This window comes from Galeopterus variegatus, unplaced genomic scaffold (assembly GCF_000696425.1).
Source record: "Galeopterus variegatus unplaced genomic scaffold, G_variegatus-3.0.2 Scaffold95, whole genome shotgun sequence".
NCBI lineage: Eukaryota > Metazoa > Chordata > Mammalia > Dermoptera > Cynocephalidae > Galeopterus > Galeopterus variegatus.
Genome location: NW_007726206.1, coordinates 284,837 through 304,865, shown reverse-complemented (window position 1 = coordinate 304,865; position 20,029 = coordinate 284,837). Strand labels below are relative to the sequence as shown.

Here is a 20,029-nt window from a genome sequence, read left to right as displayed (position 1 = left end):
ACACAAATATTAAACATTCACAGGTCACAAAGCCAGTACATAGTGGAAAAGGATAAAAATCCAGTTCTAATTGACTCCACAGCCCAAGTGCCTTCTATCTTCCTAAACTGGAACATCAGACCCCTGTGCAAGATACCTAATAGCTACTGTAGCAAAGGCCCTCTTTAGGCTTTAAGTCGAAGCTCATTAATATCAGGGACTATAATACAGTTGTCTGACCTAAAACTCTGAACTGTTTTAACTGATCTACGACATGAATACAGTTGAAAATCTCTGGACTAGACCACTTTCTCTGGAGGAGCTCTGCTTTCCTTGATATGCTCTTTTGTTTCATCCCTAATACCCCCACAGCACCTATACCACAGCAGTCATTCTGTTTCCTGCCTTAAATCACATGGAGGAAACCTTGTGGTACTCTGTGAGACACGGCAGTGTTTCAGTGTCACAGAAGACGTTTTGTAACCAGGTGAACTCAAGATGTGTATGTAAACCTTTCTTTCAAATATTTTTGCAAAGCCTAAATTTTTAAAATAATATAAACATCAACATTAAGCTTTGGGGCCGGCCCAGTGGCGCACTGGATAGTGCGCCGCTTAGGAGGCGCGGCAGCGCTGCCGCCCGAGGGTTCGGATCCCACATACAGACCGGCTCCCGCTCACTGGCTGAGCGAGGCACGGGAGCAACACCGAGGTTTGCAATCCCGTTGCCGGTCCCTGGTCCGGTACGGGGGCAACACTGAGGGTTGCGATCCGTTGCCGGACACGGAAAAAACAGACAAAAAGACAAAAAAAAAAAAAAAAACATTAAGCTTTGAAATTTAATTCATTTTTACCTTTTTCTTGCCTGTTACTGTCCATTCTTTGAGTACTTCACTGGCACTACCTGTAAAAGAAACCAATTACAGATTTTCTCTCCTACCATACACAGTCAAGCAGGAATTATTGTCCCTGCATTTTGTAATTGCTGGAGAATATCCAAAGCTCCTAACAGGAAAAGTTAAGAATCAAGTATCTGAAATAATATAATGAGATAATCATGTCATGTTTCCCTTTTGGAATACCTGCCTATTTAAATACCCCTTTCTCCATGTAATTTCCTGAGTTAATTCTTCCAAGAAGAAACTAATGTAGCCTGGTCCTTTTGAAGATTCTATCTATACATCTTAGACCGAATACAAAGATGACAGGTTTCAGTCCAAGTGTGTCATTCTCCCCCACCCCCTTTCAGGTTACACACCACCTTAGCTACATTGTTTCGGAGAAAGAAAACCTTACAGTATTCAGACCTGTTTATCTTCTTTTATACCTGCAAATTCCTAACCTGACATTGCTGTTCAATGACATAATTCCTTCAGGTAAAGTCTTCTCAAATGAGTTATAGGGAAAGAAGTTTGTAAAACACTCAACTCTATAAATCTGAAGGCTTGACTAAGCCTGCCATTCATCTATATGTTAGATAAGGAAACTCAAATCCACACATTTGAGTCGCTCGCCAGAGCCAAACTAAATGACATTAGAGCCTGGAAGAGAGTTATGTCCTGAATTTGCCATCTGTTGGTGGGCCACCGAATCACTGCTTTGTTATTAAGAGAATCCTAAATCCTCATGCAGTCCAACTCCAATCAAGTCCCTTATACCACTGGCCAAGCAATTTCTTCTTAAATACCATTAAAGAACATTTTGAGTAAAATGATGGCATTTTCTCAGCTTGTCTCTTATTCCAGATATCATACAACTTATGAATGAATTGCCTCTAAGGCTGAAAGAGGCATTTTAAAACTCTTATGTTATGTTATGTTATCCTGGTGTGTACTATACTATCTATGAAACCCTGGATTGCTGAATGTTATAAAAGTCTGGTGCAACTTCTATTTGAACAAATACAAACTTAAACTACAAAAAATTGAGCTAGGATTACCTTCCATGAATGCTTGTACTGTTTTGTCCACACAGTTATCAAAGTGCTGCAAAACCAGGATGATTTCATTGTTGCTCTTATTGGGAACAATTGCACGCACTGCATTTATCTGGAAAAGAGACAGTCATTTAATTCCAACATCATTAGATCACTAGGCAGCTGAGCCTTATTACAGAGAATAACGGAAAGAGTGACATTTCGTTTTTAACAATATGTATCACTTTAGTGTTAGTGAGAGTACATACAACCATCTCACTGGTAATGATTACTAGATGAGTGATAAAAACACATGAAAAATTAATTTCTATACTTAGAAAAGCAGAGCATTTCTAGAAATAGAAGGTGTGTGCTAGATTTTATGTTAAGACAGGGTGGTTTAATTTAGGTTTAAGTTATTAATTTAGCATCAGTGTTTCTTCATTTTTGCATACTGTAGAGAAAGGAGGAAAGTTTAATAAACCACCAAAAATAACAACTTAGATTTTTGTATACCATTTTTCAAAACATTTTTACATCATATAACTATATAATAAATTTATAAATATAATTTAGAGATAATTTGAATTATCATAAACTATTTCAGGCATACAAAACATAATGAACACCCACTATAAAACAACCAATTTAATAAAACAAAACAAATGCAACTGTAGCCCCCATGAACACCTAATAAATCCCATTTCCTTTCTTCTCTCCCCAAAGATTTCTGCCCTGAACTAGATGTTATTTCAATACATACTTTTGCATTTTTATAATGTGTGTACGTATCCATAGGTAATACATACTGTTCACACACACTACATAAATATTATTTTATCATACTTGTTAATCTTCATTTTTTTTCATATAGCATGGTTTTTTAGTGTTTTTTTCCATGTTGATAAACACATTTTTTATTCATTTAACTGCTACATAGTATTTCCATTGCATGATATACCCAATTTATTCATTCTCCTGTTGATGCACACTTACATTGTTTCCAATGTTTGGCTACTGGAAACAATGCTGTAATAAACATTCTTATGCTTATTTGCTGCTGAAACCTCAGTGCCTAAAACAGTATTTAGAACATTGCAAGCAAAAAATAAAAATAAAAATCAGTCTTCTGTGAACACTGAGAGAATCTGTCTGTTATATATAACCACTAGAATTCCCGAATAGTAGGGCCTCTACAGCTTCATTAGATAATGCCAAATTGATCTTTAAAATAGATATGCCAATTTTCTAGATTTATTCCTAAGGTATTTATATTTTTTGAGATTAAAAATATGCAAATTATAATAATTGCATATTTTGTTTTCATTTTTGCATATCAATTTTATATACAGCAACCTTGATGAACTCTTACTAATACAATTAATTTGTTAATTTCTTGGATTTTCTATGTAGATAATACATGATACAATTAGATTACCTACAAACAGGTTTTTTTCCATTCCAATTCTTATAATTTTTACTTCTTGTCTTATTGCACAATGTGAAATTGGTTATTTCTCAAAGAAATGGTTCCTTTTGGCAGCAAATGGTAGTTAGAAACTAAGATCTAGGAGTTTGGTGTGCTTATTGCTACTGGGGAGTCACTGTTTCTAGACTCTTTCAGTAGACAGAACTAGGAGATTTTCTGTTGTTAAATCATGAGTTCATACTGACATTTTCAATCCAAATTTAATATTAAAAGGCCTTTTCTCATCTGATTTTAAACATGTATCTCTTTTCTCAACCAGTAGTTTTAGTTCCTAAAAACATTAAATTATTTACTGATTTGACTTTATTTTATAATATTCATAAAATAATATGAGGGTACTTCAAAAAGTTCATGGAAAAATGAAATTAAAAGATATATAAAGGGCCGGCCCAGTGGCACACTGCTACAGTGCGCTGCTTGGGAAGCACGGCGGCGCTCCCGCCAAGGGTTCGGATCCCACATACAGACCGGTTCCCGCTCACTGGCTGAGCGAGGGGCGGGCGCAGCGCCGAGGGTTGCGATCCCGTTGCCGGTCCCGGTCCGGTACGGGCGCGACACTGAGGGTTGCGATCCGTTGCCGGACACGAAAAAAGACAAAAAATAAAAATAAATAAATAAATAAAATAAAATAAAAGATATATAAATCTTTCCGTGAACTTTTTGAAGACTCCTTGTATTACTAATAACAAGATTACAATATAAAGACTAATGATAAAATCACTGAATTTAAGATTTATTTTTAATTGCTTTTGTCCTTTAAATATATCCCTCTAGCAGTCATCGAAAAATAATAATAATAATAAATAATTAATTAATTATATCCCTCTAAACATGTATAGTAAGAATGTTATGTTCAAAGGTCAGTGAGAAGATTTATTCTATATCATTCTTTCCCTGAAGGTGAAATATTTTTTAAATCCCAACCTTACATAAGATCTCAGTTCCAATCCTTAACCCAGGACAAGCCCAGTAACCCATTAGTTACTGAGACTAGCAAAACACACCAGAGCTAACAAGCTCGAGTTTATCACTCTGGCTTTTAGTTCCCTCTATATTTTTGGCTCCTAGGGATTTCCTTTATTTCTTGTGTTCAGCCATGCATTTAAAATGATGTACATTTTTTATCCAGTATTTCTAGGTATTTTATATTAGGAATGTCTTCAGGTTATCTAGTTGGTCATACTGCTCAAAAAGGAAGTCCCTTAATAGATGAAGAGACAGACTTAGAAAAGTAAAGTAGTTCTCGCTTCAGTGGCACATATACTAAAACTGGAATAATACAGAGAAGATTAGCATGGTCCCTGTGCACAGATGACACGCAAATTCGTTGTGTTCCATACAAAAAATAAAAATTTTTAAAAAAGTAACTTGTTCAAGTAATAAGCATAGTATATATTAGAACTGAAATCTTTTTTAGTACTCTTGCTCTCCCATCACTCTATACTTTTTGTTTCAGACTTCACTGAATAATGATAAGGTTTAAAACCATACAGGTGGAAAGGTATATAGTCTATAATCCAAAAAGGGCTAATTCATACTTTTTTTTTTGGCAGCTGGTCTGTATGGGAATCCAAGCCCTTGACTTTGGTGTTATAACTCTAAACTGAGCTAACCGGCCAGCCCTAATTCATGTTTTTGAGATGAGCATAAAACTTAGCATTGTTCCCTAAAAAATGGACTTTGGGGGCCGAGCCCGTGGCACACTAGGGAGAGTGCGGCGCTGGGAGCACAGCAGCGCTCCCGCCGTGGGTTTGGATCCTATATAGGGATGACCTGTGTGCTCACAGTGCTCACTGGCTGAGAGAGGTGTGGCTGGTCTCAAAAAAAAAAAAAAAAAAGGACAACAACAAAAAAAAAAAAAAAAAAAAAAAAAAAAAAAAAAAAAAAACAAAAAAAAAAAAAAAAAAAGGACAACAACAACAACAAAAAATGGACTTTGGGTGAAACTTACAGATTCAATGATAAAGGTAAGATTCTGATAATTTAAAATGTGAAAGTGTTCATATTACTGAACCATTGTATATCTGTGACTCCATAATCAACAATATACTTTTTTTTTTTTCCCTTTTTGTCTTTTTTCATGACCGGCAACGGATCGCAACGGATCGCAACCCTCAGAGTCGCGCCCGTACCGGCCCCTGCACCTCACTCAGCCAGTGAGCGGGAACCGGTCTGTACGTGGGATCCGAACCCTCGGCGGGAGTGCCGCTGCGCTTCCCAAGTGGTGCACTGTAGCAGTGCGCCACCGGGCCGGCCCCAACAATATACTTTTTTAAAAAGTAAGACAGAGGGCCGAGCCCGTGGCGCACTCGGGAGAGTGCGGCGCTGGGAGCGCAGCAGCGCTCCCACCGCGGGTTCGGATCCTATGTAGGGATGGCTGGTGCGCTCACTGGCTGAGCAAGGTGCGGCCGGTCTCAAAAAGGACAAGGACAAAAAAAAAAAAAAAAAAAAAGTAAGACAGAGAAAGCACATATAAAGCTTTTATGTTTTTCTCAATATATCTTTTTAAGGGTTATATCACTAAAAACACCTGATTTTCTTCCAAAGGAATGTTACTTAGAAGATCTATTTCTCTTCTTGCTCTGAAGTCTCCTGGACTTAAGAATGCTCTTCAAGTGAATGGGAGGATCCTATTCAGATTATTCCTTAAAGAATGTTGCCAAATGAGATACACACTCAGCCATATAAATAGTATTTGATATAATATTAATTAGCTAATTAATATTAAATGTCTTAAAGACAATTTAGAATGAATATTTAGAGATATGCAAAGAAAATCATGTTTGCACTTTATAGGCTCTGATTCCTCAGAACCTTTAAGGTAGTCACTCTCTGATATATAGTGACATTCTGTTTTCTTCTTAAAATTCCACTTGTAATGAGTCTGTGATAGCCACTGATTGTATTAGTACATTTTCCTATGACATTCAGATCCATAGGATTCAGTCTTACCTTTTCTTTCATGTTCTCAAAAGCTCCTCCCTGGGCCAGTACAGTATTAGACTGCAAATCAAAAATGAATCCTGATGAATCTGAAAGAATGAGAAGGGATCATTCAACATGATCCAAAACTATGTACTCCATCCGCAAGACAGAAGGGCCAAGACCAGCTACTTTTCTCTCATAAAACAATTAACAACTCATAACAGTCAGCTGCCAAAAAAACCCCAACCAAACAAAAAATAAATAAAACAATCAACAACAACTTAGTTGCTATTTGGCAAATTTTATTATAAAGACAACTTATAACTACAGTTTGAGTTAAAATTATAAAATAAAATTTGATTTTAATCAAAACTATCACAGCTTGAGGAAGACACTAAATACATTCAACTATTTTGACTGTTCTATAATCCTTGATAATCTATCTGTTCATTACTGTACCTTAATTTAAAAGGCCCTCTAAATATGTTGCAAGTAAATAGCTCTCCATGGTACATTTAACAATAAAGAATCTGAAAATTTAAGTGGGGATGGAAGCTTCTATAGTATTAATAATAACAACACATGAAAATAACTTCCATCTTCTAGACTGCACCACACACTTTATGTTATTAGACTTTGAACTCCATGAATACATTCATGTTTGTGTCCCTAATATAACACTTCACGAAGCAATGTACTCGAGTTTACATTACCAGCACAATAAGGGAGAATTTAGTTCAATGTGACTGATTACAAAAAAAGATCTATTCACTACTTACAGAGAAAAGGCTATCCGCAAATTTAACCAGTTTCTTTACCTGTTGACTACGTGATCAATAAATTACCTCAGCTTTAACACTCAACAACTTTGTTTTAATCCAATGAGATGCTATCCCAGGAAATAGTTACAATGCTTTTCAAATTCTGATGTGCATACTTATCATGTGGGGAATCTTATACTAAAATGTAGGTGGCCATACTGGCCATCCACCAATGAATAAATGGACGAATGAATGAGTGAAATGTAGGTTGTGATTCAACAGTGTGGCCTGATATTCTTGTACACTTTCCAGACTTTTTTGCTATTATTATAAATGTGTTTTTAATTACGGCTTCTTTTACAGCTTAATCTTTATCCTGTGTTTCCAAATACCTCCTAGTTGCTATGAAAGATGCTAATTTGTAAGTTAGAACAATAACATAATTTTGGTACTAAAAGTGGAAAAGAGGACATGAATACAGCCTATGTCATTTCAAGAGAAACTGTTTGCCAATTACCAATGAATCTTGAATTAATTATTTTTTCAAACAAAATGTCTTACATATTACTGAACCTACTACTGCAAAACATAGGAACAAAGAGAAAAATCATTTTCCCAATAAAATATGTCCACCTGTCCAGACAGTGGTGACATTTCCAGCTTGATATTGTTAGATCATAGTGACCTTGATACTGCACATATATGTGAGCCATTTCATGTGCAATTCTTTATAGATACAGCTTGGTTCCTCTCCAATATCTTCTCTTGGAGTTGTACCTGATTTTATTACCAGTTTTCATTTAAATCCATTGGGGAATGGGACAATTTTGCTTTTGTTTCTTGGCCAGGAATTGCTTGATCCTGGAAGTCTTGTGAGAAGACATGGCAAGGATCAAAGTCAACTGCACACTGAATTAATTGAGATTTAACCTCTGTTAATACTGGTAGTTTCAAGACTGTTATTCAAATGAAAAATCAGGTTGCACTTACACAAACTCAGTATTTAAGCCTGAGTCTTCCAGATGACTACATAACATAGTTAACTCCCAATTATCTCCATTAATTGAAAAAGACACATAGGAGATATGAAAACGTGTGGATCAGGAGTAAAGGAAAAGACATTTAGTGAAGAAAGAGGTGAAGTTGAACAGTAGTCTTTAAACATTTTTGCTTGTATGCCTCCTAAAAGAATGTTAAACTACAAGTTCTCATCCTCACACCAGTCAGTTGAATCAGATTTACTTACTTTATTTGAGGAAGTCTGACTTCTGATGACCCTATCTATCTCATTTCATAATTCTGATAAAAATGTATATACCTAGTAGGTAAGGTGGGGGGGGGGCCTTGCCACAGGCTTGTTACTTGGATGTATTTAATGAAGATCCACTCATTAATATTTCTTGATTTAAACTCAAGTACTGTCAGGCCGGCCCGTGGCTCACTCGGTAGAGTGCGGTGCTGATAACACCAAGGCCACGGGTTCGGATCCTATATAGGGATGGCCGGTTTGCTCACTAGCTGAGCGTGGTGCTGACAACACCAAGCCAAGGGTTGAGATCCCCTTACCGGTCATCTTTTTAAAAAAAAAAAGAAAAAGAAAAAGACACAGTATATAAAGATTAAGATCCTATATAGCCAAAGTACTATCTAGAACCTTGCCAGAATTACTATAGATCAGCCAAATGATATAACCTGAATGTTTTAATGTACCCTCCTCCCAAACCACTGATCTCTTTTAGGGAAGAGGGAACACAAAGTAAAACAGCATTTTGGGGTCTATATTTAAACTAATTTTTATTATTACTAGCCTCTTATACATCATCTAACACTGTTAACAACACATCAGATGACACAAAGTGCAAGGAGAACAAAGGACAGTTCTACAAATACTCAGTTACTGCCCAAAATAAATTAGCATAAATATTACTAGGGTTTATCTAGCATACCAATTTGGATAATGATTAAAAATACATAAAGCATCTATTTTAGTCAAGATCCCAATGGGAAACAAATGGTATACTTTAACTGGGAAATCTGAATAGAGTGTAATAAATGGAATATTTTCAAATGTGCTTGTAGGGAGTACGGAAATCACCAGATACAGTGCAGTACCTCTTGGCTAGTAACAGCAATGTGCATTGCTACCCCAAGATTTTAAAGAGTGTAAGGAGGGAGCAATTACTGGAACCCACAGATAGAGTAGGCTCTTTCATCTTTGTTTCATCTGGTATGGAGAGGGCCATCAGACAGTTGTGACCTTTTTCAAAGGATACAGTCAATGAACAGTTACCCCTCAGGGAAAAACTGGAGTAATAGAAACCCCTACCTCATTCCCTGCCCTGCCTCTGGATCTCGTGCCAATGCTGCCCAATGGCCAAACCCAACCAAGCCAGAGGGCAAGAGAGCTGCTGAGATTCTATACGGTCAGCATCCCAGGGCACAAAATTGATTGCTCTTATATTCTAAATCATGAGGTCACCAAAAGGAGAAAGCAATAATCTAACATCTTGATTCTGTCTATTCACTAGCTGATACTGCTTTAACTTAAACCAACACCTCAAGTAGATTCAAAACTGTACTTCAATGAACTAGAACTTAAATGCCTCTCAGCATTATAGAGAAAGTAATTTTTATTTATTTATTTTCTTCCAATTTTTATTTTATTTTGTCAATATACAATGTGGTTGATTTTTGTGGCCCATTACCGTAACCTCCCTCCCAACAATGTCCTTCCTGTTTGCTTATCGAATCAACTTCAAGGAATTGTAATTGTTATTTCTTCTTCCCCCCACCCCCAGTTTTTTGTGTATTTATTTACTTAGTTTTAGCTCCCACAAATAAGTGAGAACATGTGATATTTCTCTTTCTGTGCCTGACTTGTTTCACTTAATATAATTCTCAAGAAAGTAATTTTTAATTCCCATCAAGAATATTTAATGATTTAACAACTGTCTTATTTTTTCATAAGAATGCCTAAGATTTACCTAAATCCACTGGTAGGAAATAAGGTAGGATTTCATCTATTTAGCTATGATAGAAAAGCATATATTCTATCAGAAATAAATTTTTAAAGAAAAGAAAATGCTGCGAAAGATTATTCTCAGGCATAATATTCATAAAGGATATGAGAAACCCCTGAGCTTTCCCATTATCATTTATTTTACCCTATTAGGAACCATCTCAGAAGTTTCTTGGAATTATTTCAAATAGCACACATTTAGGAACATTTTGGAAAAAATATGTTATTTACAATACAAGTGACATATTTGTAAATACTGCAGATTTTGTTATTATTGTTTTTCTTGCTTCAAAAATCAGGGCAAGTTTTTTTCAGGCACTGAGGACAACATAGAAATATTTGGGCCTGATTAATTAATGTATTAAATCAGCCTTGAATAGGTATCTTACCAGCTTTGAAACACAGTTTAATTCTGTTGTTAATTTATAATTTAACCTGAATATTATATTTTATTAAATGTTTTATAATTAATCTCTTTTAAAGTTTTGATTATATTCATACACAGGATGTCCATTATTTAAAAAAACAAAACAAAACAAAACCAGAAAATAATAAGTGTTGAGGATATGGAGAAATTGGAACCCTGGTGCATTGCTGGTGGGAATGTAAAATGGTACAGCCCCTGCAGAAAGCCATAAGGTAGTTTCTTCAAAGTCTAAACATAGAACTACCAAATATCCAGCAATTCTACTTCTGTGTATATACACAAAAGAATTGAAAGCAGGGTCTTGAAGGGATATTTGTACACCCTTGTGTGGTGCTAGGCATTGAGGATATGATGGTGAACAAGACATCTATGGTTCCTGCCCTCTTAAGAGTTTTACAGCCTAGTGCATATAATAACCATCTCAATATGACAGCAACTACACATCCATTTATCAAATTACAGTACTAAATACACATGCTAGACCCCCACAATAACACTTATGAAGTTTTTTTTTTAACATCACAAAACTAACTTTATCATATTCCCTTTTACATTTCTTTGCTAAATACCTTCACCATCCCAATAATTTCTGGTTCTTATTTTCTTCATGCATACATGTCCTTATCCTTCTTTGGATATTATGCACAGCTCTTGACATTCCTAGTTACTCTCTGCTCAGATTCACTCCAGAGTGAAGATTATTAAGAGCTCTATCATCTTGGGTCCTATCTAAAGAGGTTTAGCAGAGCTAATATTATGAACACACAGTAAGTACTTTGAAGTACTAAGGTGAATTACATATGATTATCCACAAGCAGACTGTTTCTTTCCTGGAAAGGCCTGTTCCCCAAATTCCAAGCTGCTTACAATAGAGATAAGTGTAGAGGGGACTCAACCTAGGCACAAACTAGGTCTAAGGATTCTCATAGGGGTTACTGAATTTGTATCTTTGAATTCAACAGCTAAAAACTCATGGTTTTAGACTGCTTATAGCTTTCTTTCCTCAATATAGCTGATGGCAAATTATTCCCTCTGACAAGGGAGGAGAAAGGTGGAATTATAATCTCTTCTAGAATACCCTCTTCCTAATTTTACATTGATAGAAAATCAGTTGTGGTACTATTCCTTCCAAAGTCACACAGTAAATTCTACTGCAGAATCAAAAAGGGAGTCCAAGTTTTATCTATACAACATTAGTGCTATAACTCATCAAATATACTAGTTCTAAAGTTGCCATTATTTTAACAGTACCTTGGTATGTCACCATTCTCCCAAGGATCTCAGATTCTTTCTATAACTCACTGATATTCCTTACACATGCAGAAAGCAAGTTGGGTAACAATATTATTCACATTTCACCATGGCCAAAGAAAAGCCAGAAGAGGTAAGATCCAATTAAATACAGGTAAAGCCTGTTAAGTGTGATTATCGCTTGTCATATTTACTCTAACCGTATCAACTTCCTCTTAAAAATTAAAAAGTAAACTCAAGAGCACAGCCTACATAAGTGCCAATTCTTACAGAAGTGGTATCTGATGAACAATTAAGTAACCTGAACTTCTCCTTTAGACTGAACATGGCAATACTTGACAATAAGAGAAAGTGGACCAATTTATTGGAATTGCTTTTTCTCATGCCAACTTTGAGAATAATCCACATATAAAACACCAATAAAATTACAAGTGGAGCTCTGTTTCTTCATGTGCACTAATGGCAAATATGGGGACCAGGGTTACACTGTACAAATATGAGTGCAAGAAAATGAAAGTTACTGTCATAGGAATTTTGCTAGGGCCCAGAGTGAATGCAAAACTTTGAAACTAAAAATGCCACCAACTTTAACTTCCTGGGTTGTAATTCCTGCCAATTTACTACCTAACTTGGGAGAACCATGGCTGTTTTGGTAAGAAATAATATACTTATGAAAAAGAGAATGTGTAAATAAATGGAGAATCAGGCTTGGAAGGGGAGTAAATCAGAGACAGGAAATTTAGAAAGACAATTATGCCAAAATGCCATTTTGAAAGACTTCTAGTTTGCTTTAATTAATACTTCTATAGTGTGCTCTTGTGGCCTCCTGAAATGCTAATGCTTTTATAGGTTTAATTCTTCAAAAGTTAAGAACCTCCATCTTTGTTGCCAATGGCCAAATACAACATCCTCTCAGTAGGCTATAAGCATATAGACTTAACAGTCTCATCAGCTAGTCTTACTAGACATCTCAGATGACTACTGTGCTAACAGGTTCAGAAAAAATCCCCACTTTTCTAATTACTAGTTAATCTGCTAAGTGGGTCTTCAATGAGAGAAAGCAGCCTTTTATCTTCCTGTTATTTCTGCTTTCATTTGTCTATAGTCTTAACAACTAATTAAATTTTTTCTTTACTTTGCTTCTTTGAGTGCTTCCTCAACTACATTCTGAAGGATGTTGTGTCTTTCCTTAAAAGAAGAAGCACTTACAATGGGAAGTTTCCAAACTTCTAGAATGAGTTCTGATTTTTCTAGGTAGAACTTGATGGAAAGGTTAGGGTATTTATTAAGGAGACAGACAAGCAATTAAACCTACCTTACTCTCTTTAATAGATTTTCTCAAGTTCTAACAGCTTTTATTTGTTAAATTCCAAGATTTCTTGAGGGTCTTATTGTTTAAAAGGTTTGCTGGTTCCGATAATAATTCTATCAATTCCTCCAAGCAAGACTGGTGTTTGGATAGTAAGGTCAGTCCACTTTTCACAAACCTTCTTATACTCTAGAGAATAGCCAGGAGGGAATGATACTGATTTTAATGCCCAACCTCTTCTGTCTCCATGCCATCTCTCATTAGTCTGGAATTAGTTCTCCCACATATGAAATGAAATGTACACTTTTTTTTTAGAAAAAACTCTTTCCTTCTCCTCACTATCCTTCAGATTCTTGAGAATTCTACCACCTATACTAGGAAAGAAATTCAATTCTATAAGTCAAAAAATTAAAGCATTTAAGAATTGTGATATGAAAACTCAAACAAATCTTCAATTATTAAGATCAGTACCTAATAGCTGGTAGAATACCTTGGAATCTGGACAGTAAGGAGTAGGAAATAATTTTTTTTTTTTTTTGACAACTGGCTGGTATGGGGATCTGAACCCTTGACCTTGGTGTTATAACACTGCGCTTTAACTAACTGAGATAACCAGCCAGCCCTGAAATAATTTCTTAAAATACTGTGTTTCATTTCATATGTGGTAGCACTACTCCCCAAGAGAGAAATTCTGGTTTTTGTTATGAAAGACAATGCTTTGGGGGCTGGCCAGTAGCTCGCCTGGGAGAGCATGGTGCTGATAACAAGGTCAATGGTTCAGGTCCCCATACCAGCCAACTGCTGAAAAAAAATTTATATATATACGTAAAATATATAATTTTTAAAAAATTCTCATTGAATCATAATTGATTATACATATTTTGGGGGTTCAACGTTGATATAGGTTGATCAAACCAATATTACTAGCATATATATTGTTACAAATCATACTTGTTCTTTATGCCCCTTGTCCAATCTCTCCCTATCCCCCTCTCCCTCCCCCTCCTCCCCCCTCTAATTACCCTAGATTTCTTCTCTCCTTCTGAAAGAGTACCGGTTACTCTTGATTTGCTGCCTAAATGATCTGTCCAATGCTGAGAGGAGTGTTCAGGGCCCCCAATATTATTATAGAGCAGATGCTGCTTCTGTCACTCTGGAATGGGCTTTGTGGAGACAGACTATGCTCTGCAAGTTCCTTCTAGTACCAGGAAAAAGTGAATGCTTTCCCTCTCCACCCAACCCGCCTTGCTTCAAAGTACAGAAATGAATAGGACAATCCCAATCACATTTCTGTCTCCAATAAACAACAACTTTTCTCATAAAATTACAGCTCTGCGAAATCTGTCACTCTTCACTCATTAACCTTTATGCAGATGAGAACTAAATCTATCAGCTTCTTCTTTCTTTAACTCCCCCCCCCCCCAGGTACAAAACACTTTATTCTATCATACACTTTCTTGAAACAACCACCTCCCACAAACTCAATTGTGTCACAAGGCATTCGGAGAGTTACCCAAATTTTTCATTTCACTCAGAGACAAAAATACTCAACCAGAACTACACCATCTTATATCTGGCCCATAACTCATGCCTCAAAAATAAGACTTTACAAGCCCTACAGTCTCTGTTAAAATTGAGGTAAGAAGATTTTGTATTTCAGAAAGAAAGAAATACTCAGCTGAACAAACAATTCTTTGAGACCAAACACCTTTGCTCTGCTTTTTAAACCATAATTTTAAAAAACCCTCCCATTTCTTTCATGAAACTGTATTTTATTTTTATTTTATTTTATTTATTTATTTTGTCTTTTTTGAGACCGGCCGCACCGCGCTCAGCCAGTGAGCACACCGGTCATCCCTATATAGGATCCGAACCCACGGCGGGAGCGCTGCTGCGCTCCCAGCGCCGCACTCTCCCGAGTGCGCCACGGGCTCGGCCCATGAAACTGTATTTTAAAGGCTTCTTTCCTACTTCCACACCATCAACATAACGTACAACAATCTAAAGTAAAATGATCTCTTGCAAATGTCAACCAGCTCATGAACTAAATTAGAGCTTCTGAGTGGCTACTACTGAAAAAATCTGAATTACACTCCTATTTGATCACAGACTAAACTGACTTTTGGATCAGTAATCTGCTTCAATTATAAATATTTCTGTCTCCAAATAGTTGTTACAATTATCACAAAGTAGCTTTAAGTGTTATACTTGTGAAGGTAAGAGAAACACTACTTAAGTGACACACTTTTAAGTCCTGTCCAGCCTAATAAAATGTCCTTTTTAAAAAAATGTTACTGTGAAATATAATGCATTTACAGTGCACACACATGAAGTATTACAGCTTGATAACTTATCACAAAGCAAACACTTAAATACTACACCCCAGGTTAAGGTATAAAACTACTTAATACTCCAGAAGTCATCCTTGTGCCTTCTCCTCAGTCATCATCTCCTCCCATTAGCCAAAGATGACCACTTCCCAGACTTTCATTTTTTTTTATAGTTGATACCACCTAAACATACAACCTTAAATACTGTGGTTTAGTTTTACCTTTATCTATAAAAGGAATAATTCTGTAGGCATTTGTTTTTGGTGTGTAGCTTGTTTTGCTCAACATCGTGTTTGTAAGACTCATGTATGGGGGTACTTCAAAAAGTTTGTGGAGGGCCAGCCCAGTGGCGCACTGGATAAGTGCGCCGCTTGGGAAGTGTGGCGGCGCTCCCGCCCGAGGGTTCGAATCCCACATACAGACCGGTTCCCACTCACTGGCTGAGCGAGGCGCGGGAGCAACACCGAGGGTTGCAATCCCGTTGCCGGTCCCCGGTCCGGTGCGGGGGCAACACTGAGGGTTGCGATCCATTGCCGGACACGGAAAAAGACAAAAGACAAAAAAAAAAAAAAAAGTTTGTGGAAAACAGAATTAAAATACGAATCTTTCCACGAACTTTTTGAAGTACCCTCGTATGTTCTTCCAAGTAAATGAAGTTTGTTCATTTTCATTGCTGAATGCTATTTCGTTGTATGACTATGCTGTTCTTTATTCTGTTAGTGACAGACAACTGGGTCGCTTCCAGTTTTTGGCCAATACAAACAACGCTATTTTGAATATTCTTGTACAAATGTCCAGGTGTACCTGGGAATGCATTTTTGTTGAATATACACAGGAACAGAACTAAGTCATAAGGTGTGTATATCTTTAGTATATAATGTCAGTTATTCAAAGTAGCTGTACCCAATCTAGACTCTCAACAGCAGTGTTTGAGAGTTTCTATTGTTCCACATACACTTTTGATAGTTAATCTTTTTAATTTTAGCCATTCTGGTATGAGAGTAGTTGTATTTCATTAAGATTTCAATTTGCATTTTACTCATTTCTAAAGAGACTGTCTTCATATGTTATTAGCTACTTGCATATTCTCTCTCCTGACATGCCTACTTTTGCCTAAGTTTTGGAGGGGGAATTGCCATTTTCTTATTGATCTGTAGTAATTCAGTATTAGTTAAACATTATGCAAGTTTCTTCTCCCATTCTGTAACTTGCCTTTCACTCTCTTAATTGTGCCTTTTGATGAAGTTCTTAATTTTAACATAATAATGTGTTGACATTAATTCTTTTCCTTTATGGTTAGAATTCTTATGTCTTTTTTTTTTTTTTTTTTTTTTTAGAACTTCTTGTGTCTTATTTAAAAGTCTCTCCCTGAGACAACGTCAGAAATTTGCTTCAAAATAAACCACTGGGGGTAAGTGGGAACTCAGACAAAAAAGAGTAGCTGTACGTTGTTAATTGCTGAACTTGAGTTATGGCTACATAGGAGTTCATTATACTCTTCTACTGTTTACAACCTTAAAATTTTCAATAATAAATTTTTTAAATGTCACTTTGGAAACAAATGTTAAAAACAGTTCTTCCTACTCTGAGATCCTGAAGTCATTCTCCTAAATTATCACTTACAAGCTTTATTGTTTCACCTTTCATACTTAGATATGTAATCTAAACCCTAGAATTGATTTTAGTATGAAGTAAATTAAGAAACAAGAGTCATATTTTTTTCCATATAGATTTCCAAATGTCCCAAAACTAATTTATAAAAAAGGGGCCACAAAAAACTATTACATTGTATAATGTTGAATATACTAATTATCCTGATTTGAGCATCACATATTGCACACAGGTATTGATATTCAACTCTGTACCCCACAGATATGTACAATTAACTATGTTAAAATAAAATAATTTTTTTTTTTTGTCTTTTTTTTTTTGTGTCCGGCAACGGATTGCAACCCTCAGTGTCGCGCCCGTACCGGACCAGGACCGGCAACGGGATCGCAACCCTCGGTGTTGCACCCGCACCTCGCTCAGCCAGTGAGCGGGAACCGGTCTGTATGTGGGATCCGAACCCTCGGCGGGAGCGCCACCGTGCTCCCAAGCGGCGCACTGTAGCAGTGCGCCACTGGGCCAGCCTGAAAATAAAATAATTAAAAAAAAAAAAAAATCATCCTTTCCTCACTACTCTTCCTTTTAAGTAAGTAAAATCTCCATACATAAACAGATCTATTTCTAGGCACTATGTTCCATTTGTCTATATTTCCATCTTTCGGCAATACCCCAGTGTTAATTACTGTAACTTTATAAGTCTTGGAATCTGACACATCAAGTTCTCTGAACTTGCTGTTGTCCTCCAAGAATTCTTTGGCTACTCTTGGCCCTTTGCATTATCATATATGTTTCAGAATCACTTTGTCAAGTTGCACCCCAAAAAAAAGAAAAAAAAACCCCAAATTTTAATAGGGATTGAGTTAATCTACATATCAGTTTGGAAGGGCAGTTACCTTTAAACTACTGAGTTTTCTAACCGATGAATATGGTAAATACTTCTGTTTAAGTATTCTTTCACAAAGTTTTATCATTTTCTGATTGTGTTCTTATACTTCTTCATTGAATTTATTCTATCATATACATTCAATGAAATTGTAAATAGCATGTTTCTAAACTTCATTTTCTAATAAAATATAAATTGGCGTGACTGCTTTTCATAGAATAATCTAATATCCAGCAACATTGCTAAAATCAACTCTAATAGTTTCTGTCTACTCATTTGGACTTTCTATATAGGTATCTGCAAAAATTCCAGAAGAAACATCAACAAAATAATTAAATGCTGAAAGCTTTTCTTTGAGACTGGGAAACAAGACAAAGATGCTTGCTCTTCCTACTTCTATTCAAATTGGAGTTCCTTAACTATACAAACACATGGAAATTAAACAGTACTTTATTTAATGACATATGAGTCCAAGAAGAAATCAAGCAGGAAATCAAAAAATTTATTGAAACTAATGAAAATAATGATACATAATACCAAAACCTGTGGGATACTGCAAAAGCAGTACTAAGGGGGAAATTTATCGCATTAAATGCTTGCTTCAGAAGAATGGAAAGATGGCAAGTGAACAACCTAACACTTCACCTTAAAGAACTAGAAAAACAAGAACAATCCAAACCTAAAGTTAGCAGATGGAAAGAAATCATTAAGATCAGAGCAGAACTTAATGAAATTGAAACCCAAAAAACAATACAAAAGATCAACGAATCAAAAAGTTAGTTTTCAATCAAAAAGTTGGTTTTTGAAAAGATATATAAAATTGACAAACCATTAGCACAGTTAACAAAAAAAAGAAGAGAGAAGATTCAAATAACAAAAATTAGAAATGAAAAAGGTGATATTACAACTGATCCATCTGAAATACAAGGAATCATTCGAGACTACTATAAACAACTATACGCCAACAAGTTTGAAAATCTGGAGGAAATGGATAAATTTCTGGACACACACAGCTCCCAAAACTGAGCCACTAGAAAACCTGAACAGACCAATAACAATAAAGGAGATTGAAGCTGTAATCAGAAAGCTCCCAACAAAGAAAAGCCCTGGACCAGATGGATTCACAGCAGAATTTTACCAAACATTCAAAGAGGAATTGACACCAATTCTTTACAAACTATTTCAAAAGATTGAAACAGACGCAAATCTCCCAAATTCATTCTGTGAAGCAAACATCATCCTGATACCAAAACCAGGTAAAGATACAACCAAAAAAGAAAACTACAGGCCGATATCCCTGATGAATATAGATGAAAAAATCTTCACTAAAATACTAGCAAACAGAATACAGCAACACATATGTAAAATTATTCACCACGATCAAGTGGGATTCATCCCAGGATGCAAGGGTGGTTCAACATACGCAAGTCAATAAATGTGATACATCATATTAATAAAATCAAACACAAGGACCATATGGTCATCTCTACAGATGCTGAAAAAGCATTTGATAAAATTCTACATTCGGGCCGGCCCGGTGGCACACTGCTACAGTGCGCCGCTTGGGAAGTGCGGCAGCGCTCCTGCTGAGGGTTCGGATCCCACATACAGACCGGCCGCTCACTGGCTGAGCGAGGTGCGGGAGCAGCACCGAGGGTTGCGATCCCGTAGCTGGTCCCGGTCCGGTACGGGTGCGACACTGAGGGTTGCGATCCGTTGCCGGTCACGAAAAAAGACAAAAAGGAAAAAATAAAATAAAATAAAATAAAATAAAATAAAATAAAATTCTACATTCATTCATGACAAAGACCCTCTATAAGTTAGGTATAGATGGAAATTATCTCAATATAATTAAAGCCATATATGATAAACCCACTGCCAATATCATCCTGAATGGGGAAAAGCTGAAAGCTATTCCTTTAAGAACAGGAGCTAGACAAGGATACCCACTCTCACCACTCCTATTCAACATAGTGTTGGAACTACTAGCCAGAGCAATCAGAGAAGAGAAGGAAATAAAGGGCATCCAGATTGGAAAAGATGAAGTCAAACTGTCCCTGTTTGCAGATGACATGATCCTGTATATCGAAAAGCCTAAAGCCTCTACAAAAAAACTCTTGGAGTTGATAAAGGT

General features: G+C 36.2%; 1 protein-coding gene across 2 annotated transcripts in view; it reads right to left on the bottom strand.

Annotated features, from left to right (window-relative positions):
* The window catches only part of SPATS2 (spermatogenesis associated, serine-rich 2), a 132,209-nt gene that overhangs the window by 29,870 nt on the left and 82,310 nt on the right, over positions 1-20,029 (bottom strand). The window contains exons 3-5 of one of the 2 annotated variants that reach the window (XM_008582746.1): positions 6,335-6,414; positions 1,918-2,026; positions 833-882 (exon numbers count right to left, since the gene is read on the bottom strand). In XM_008582746.1, the coding sequence (XP_008580968.1) occupies positions 833-882; positions 1,918-2,026; positions 6,335-6,414 (239 nt within the window). The remainder of the gene's footprint in view (positions 1-832; positions 883-1,917; positions 2,027-6,334; positions 6,415-20,029) is intronic. The other variant, XM_008582753.1, reaches the window with a different exon arrangement.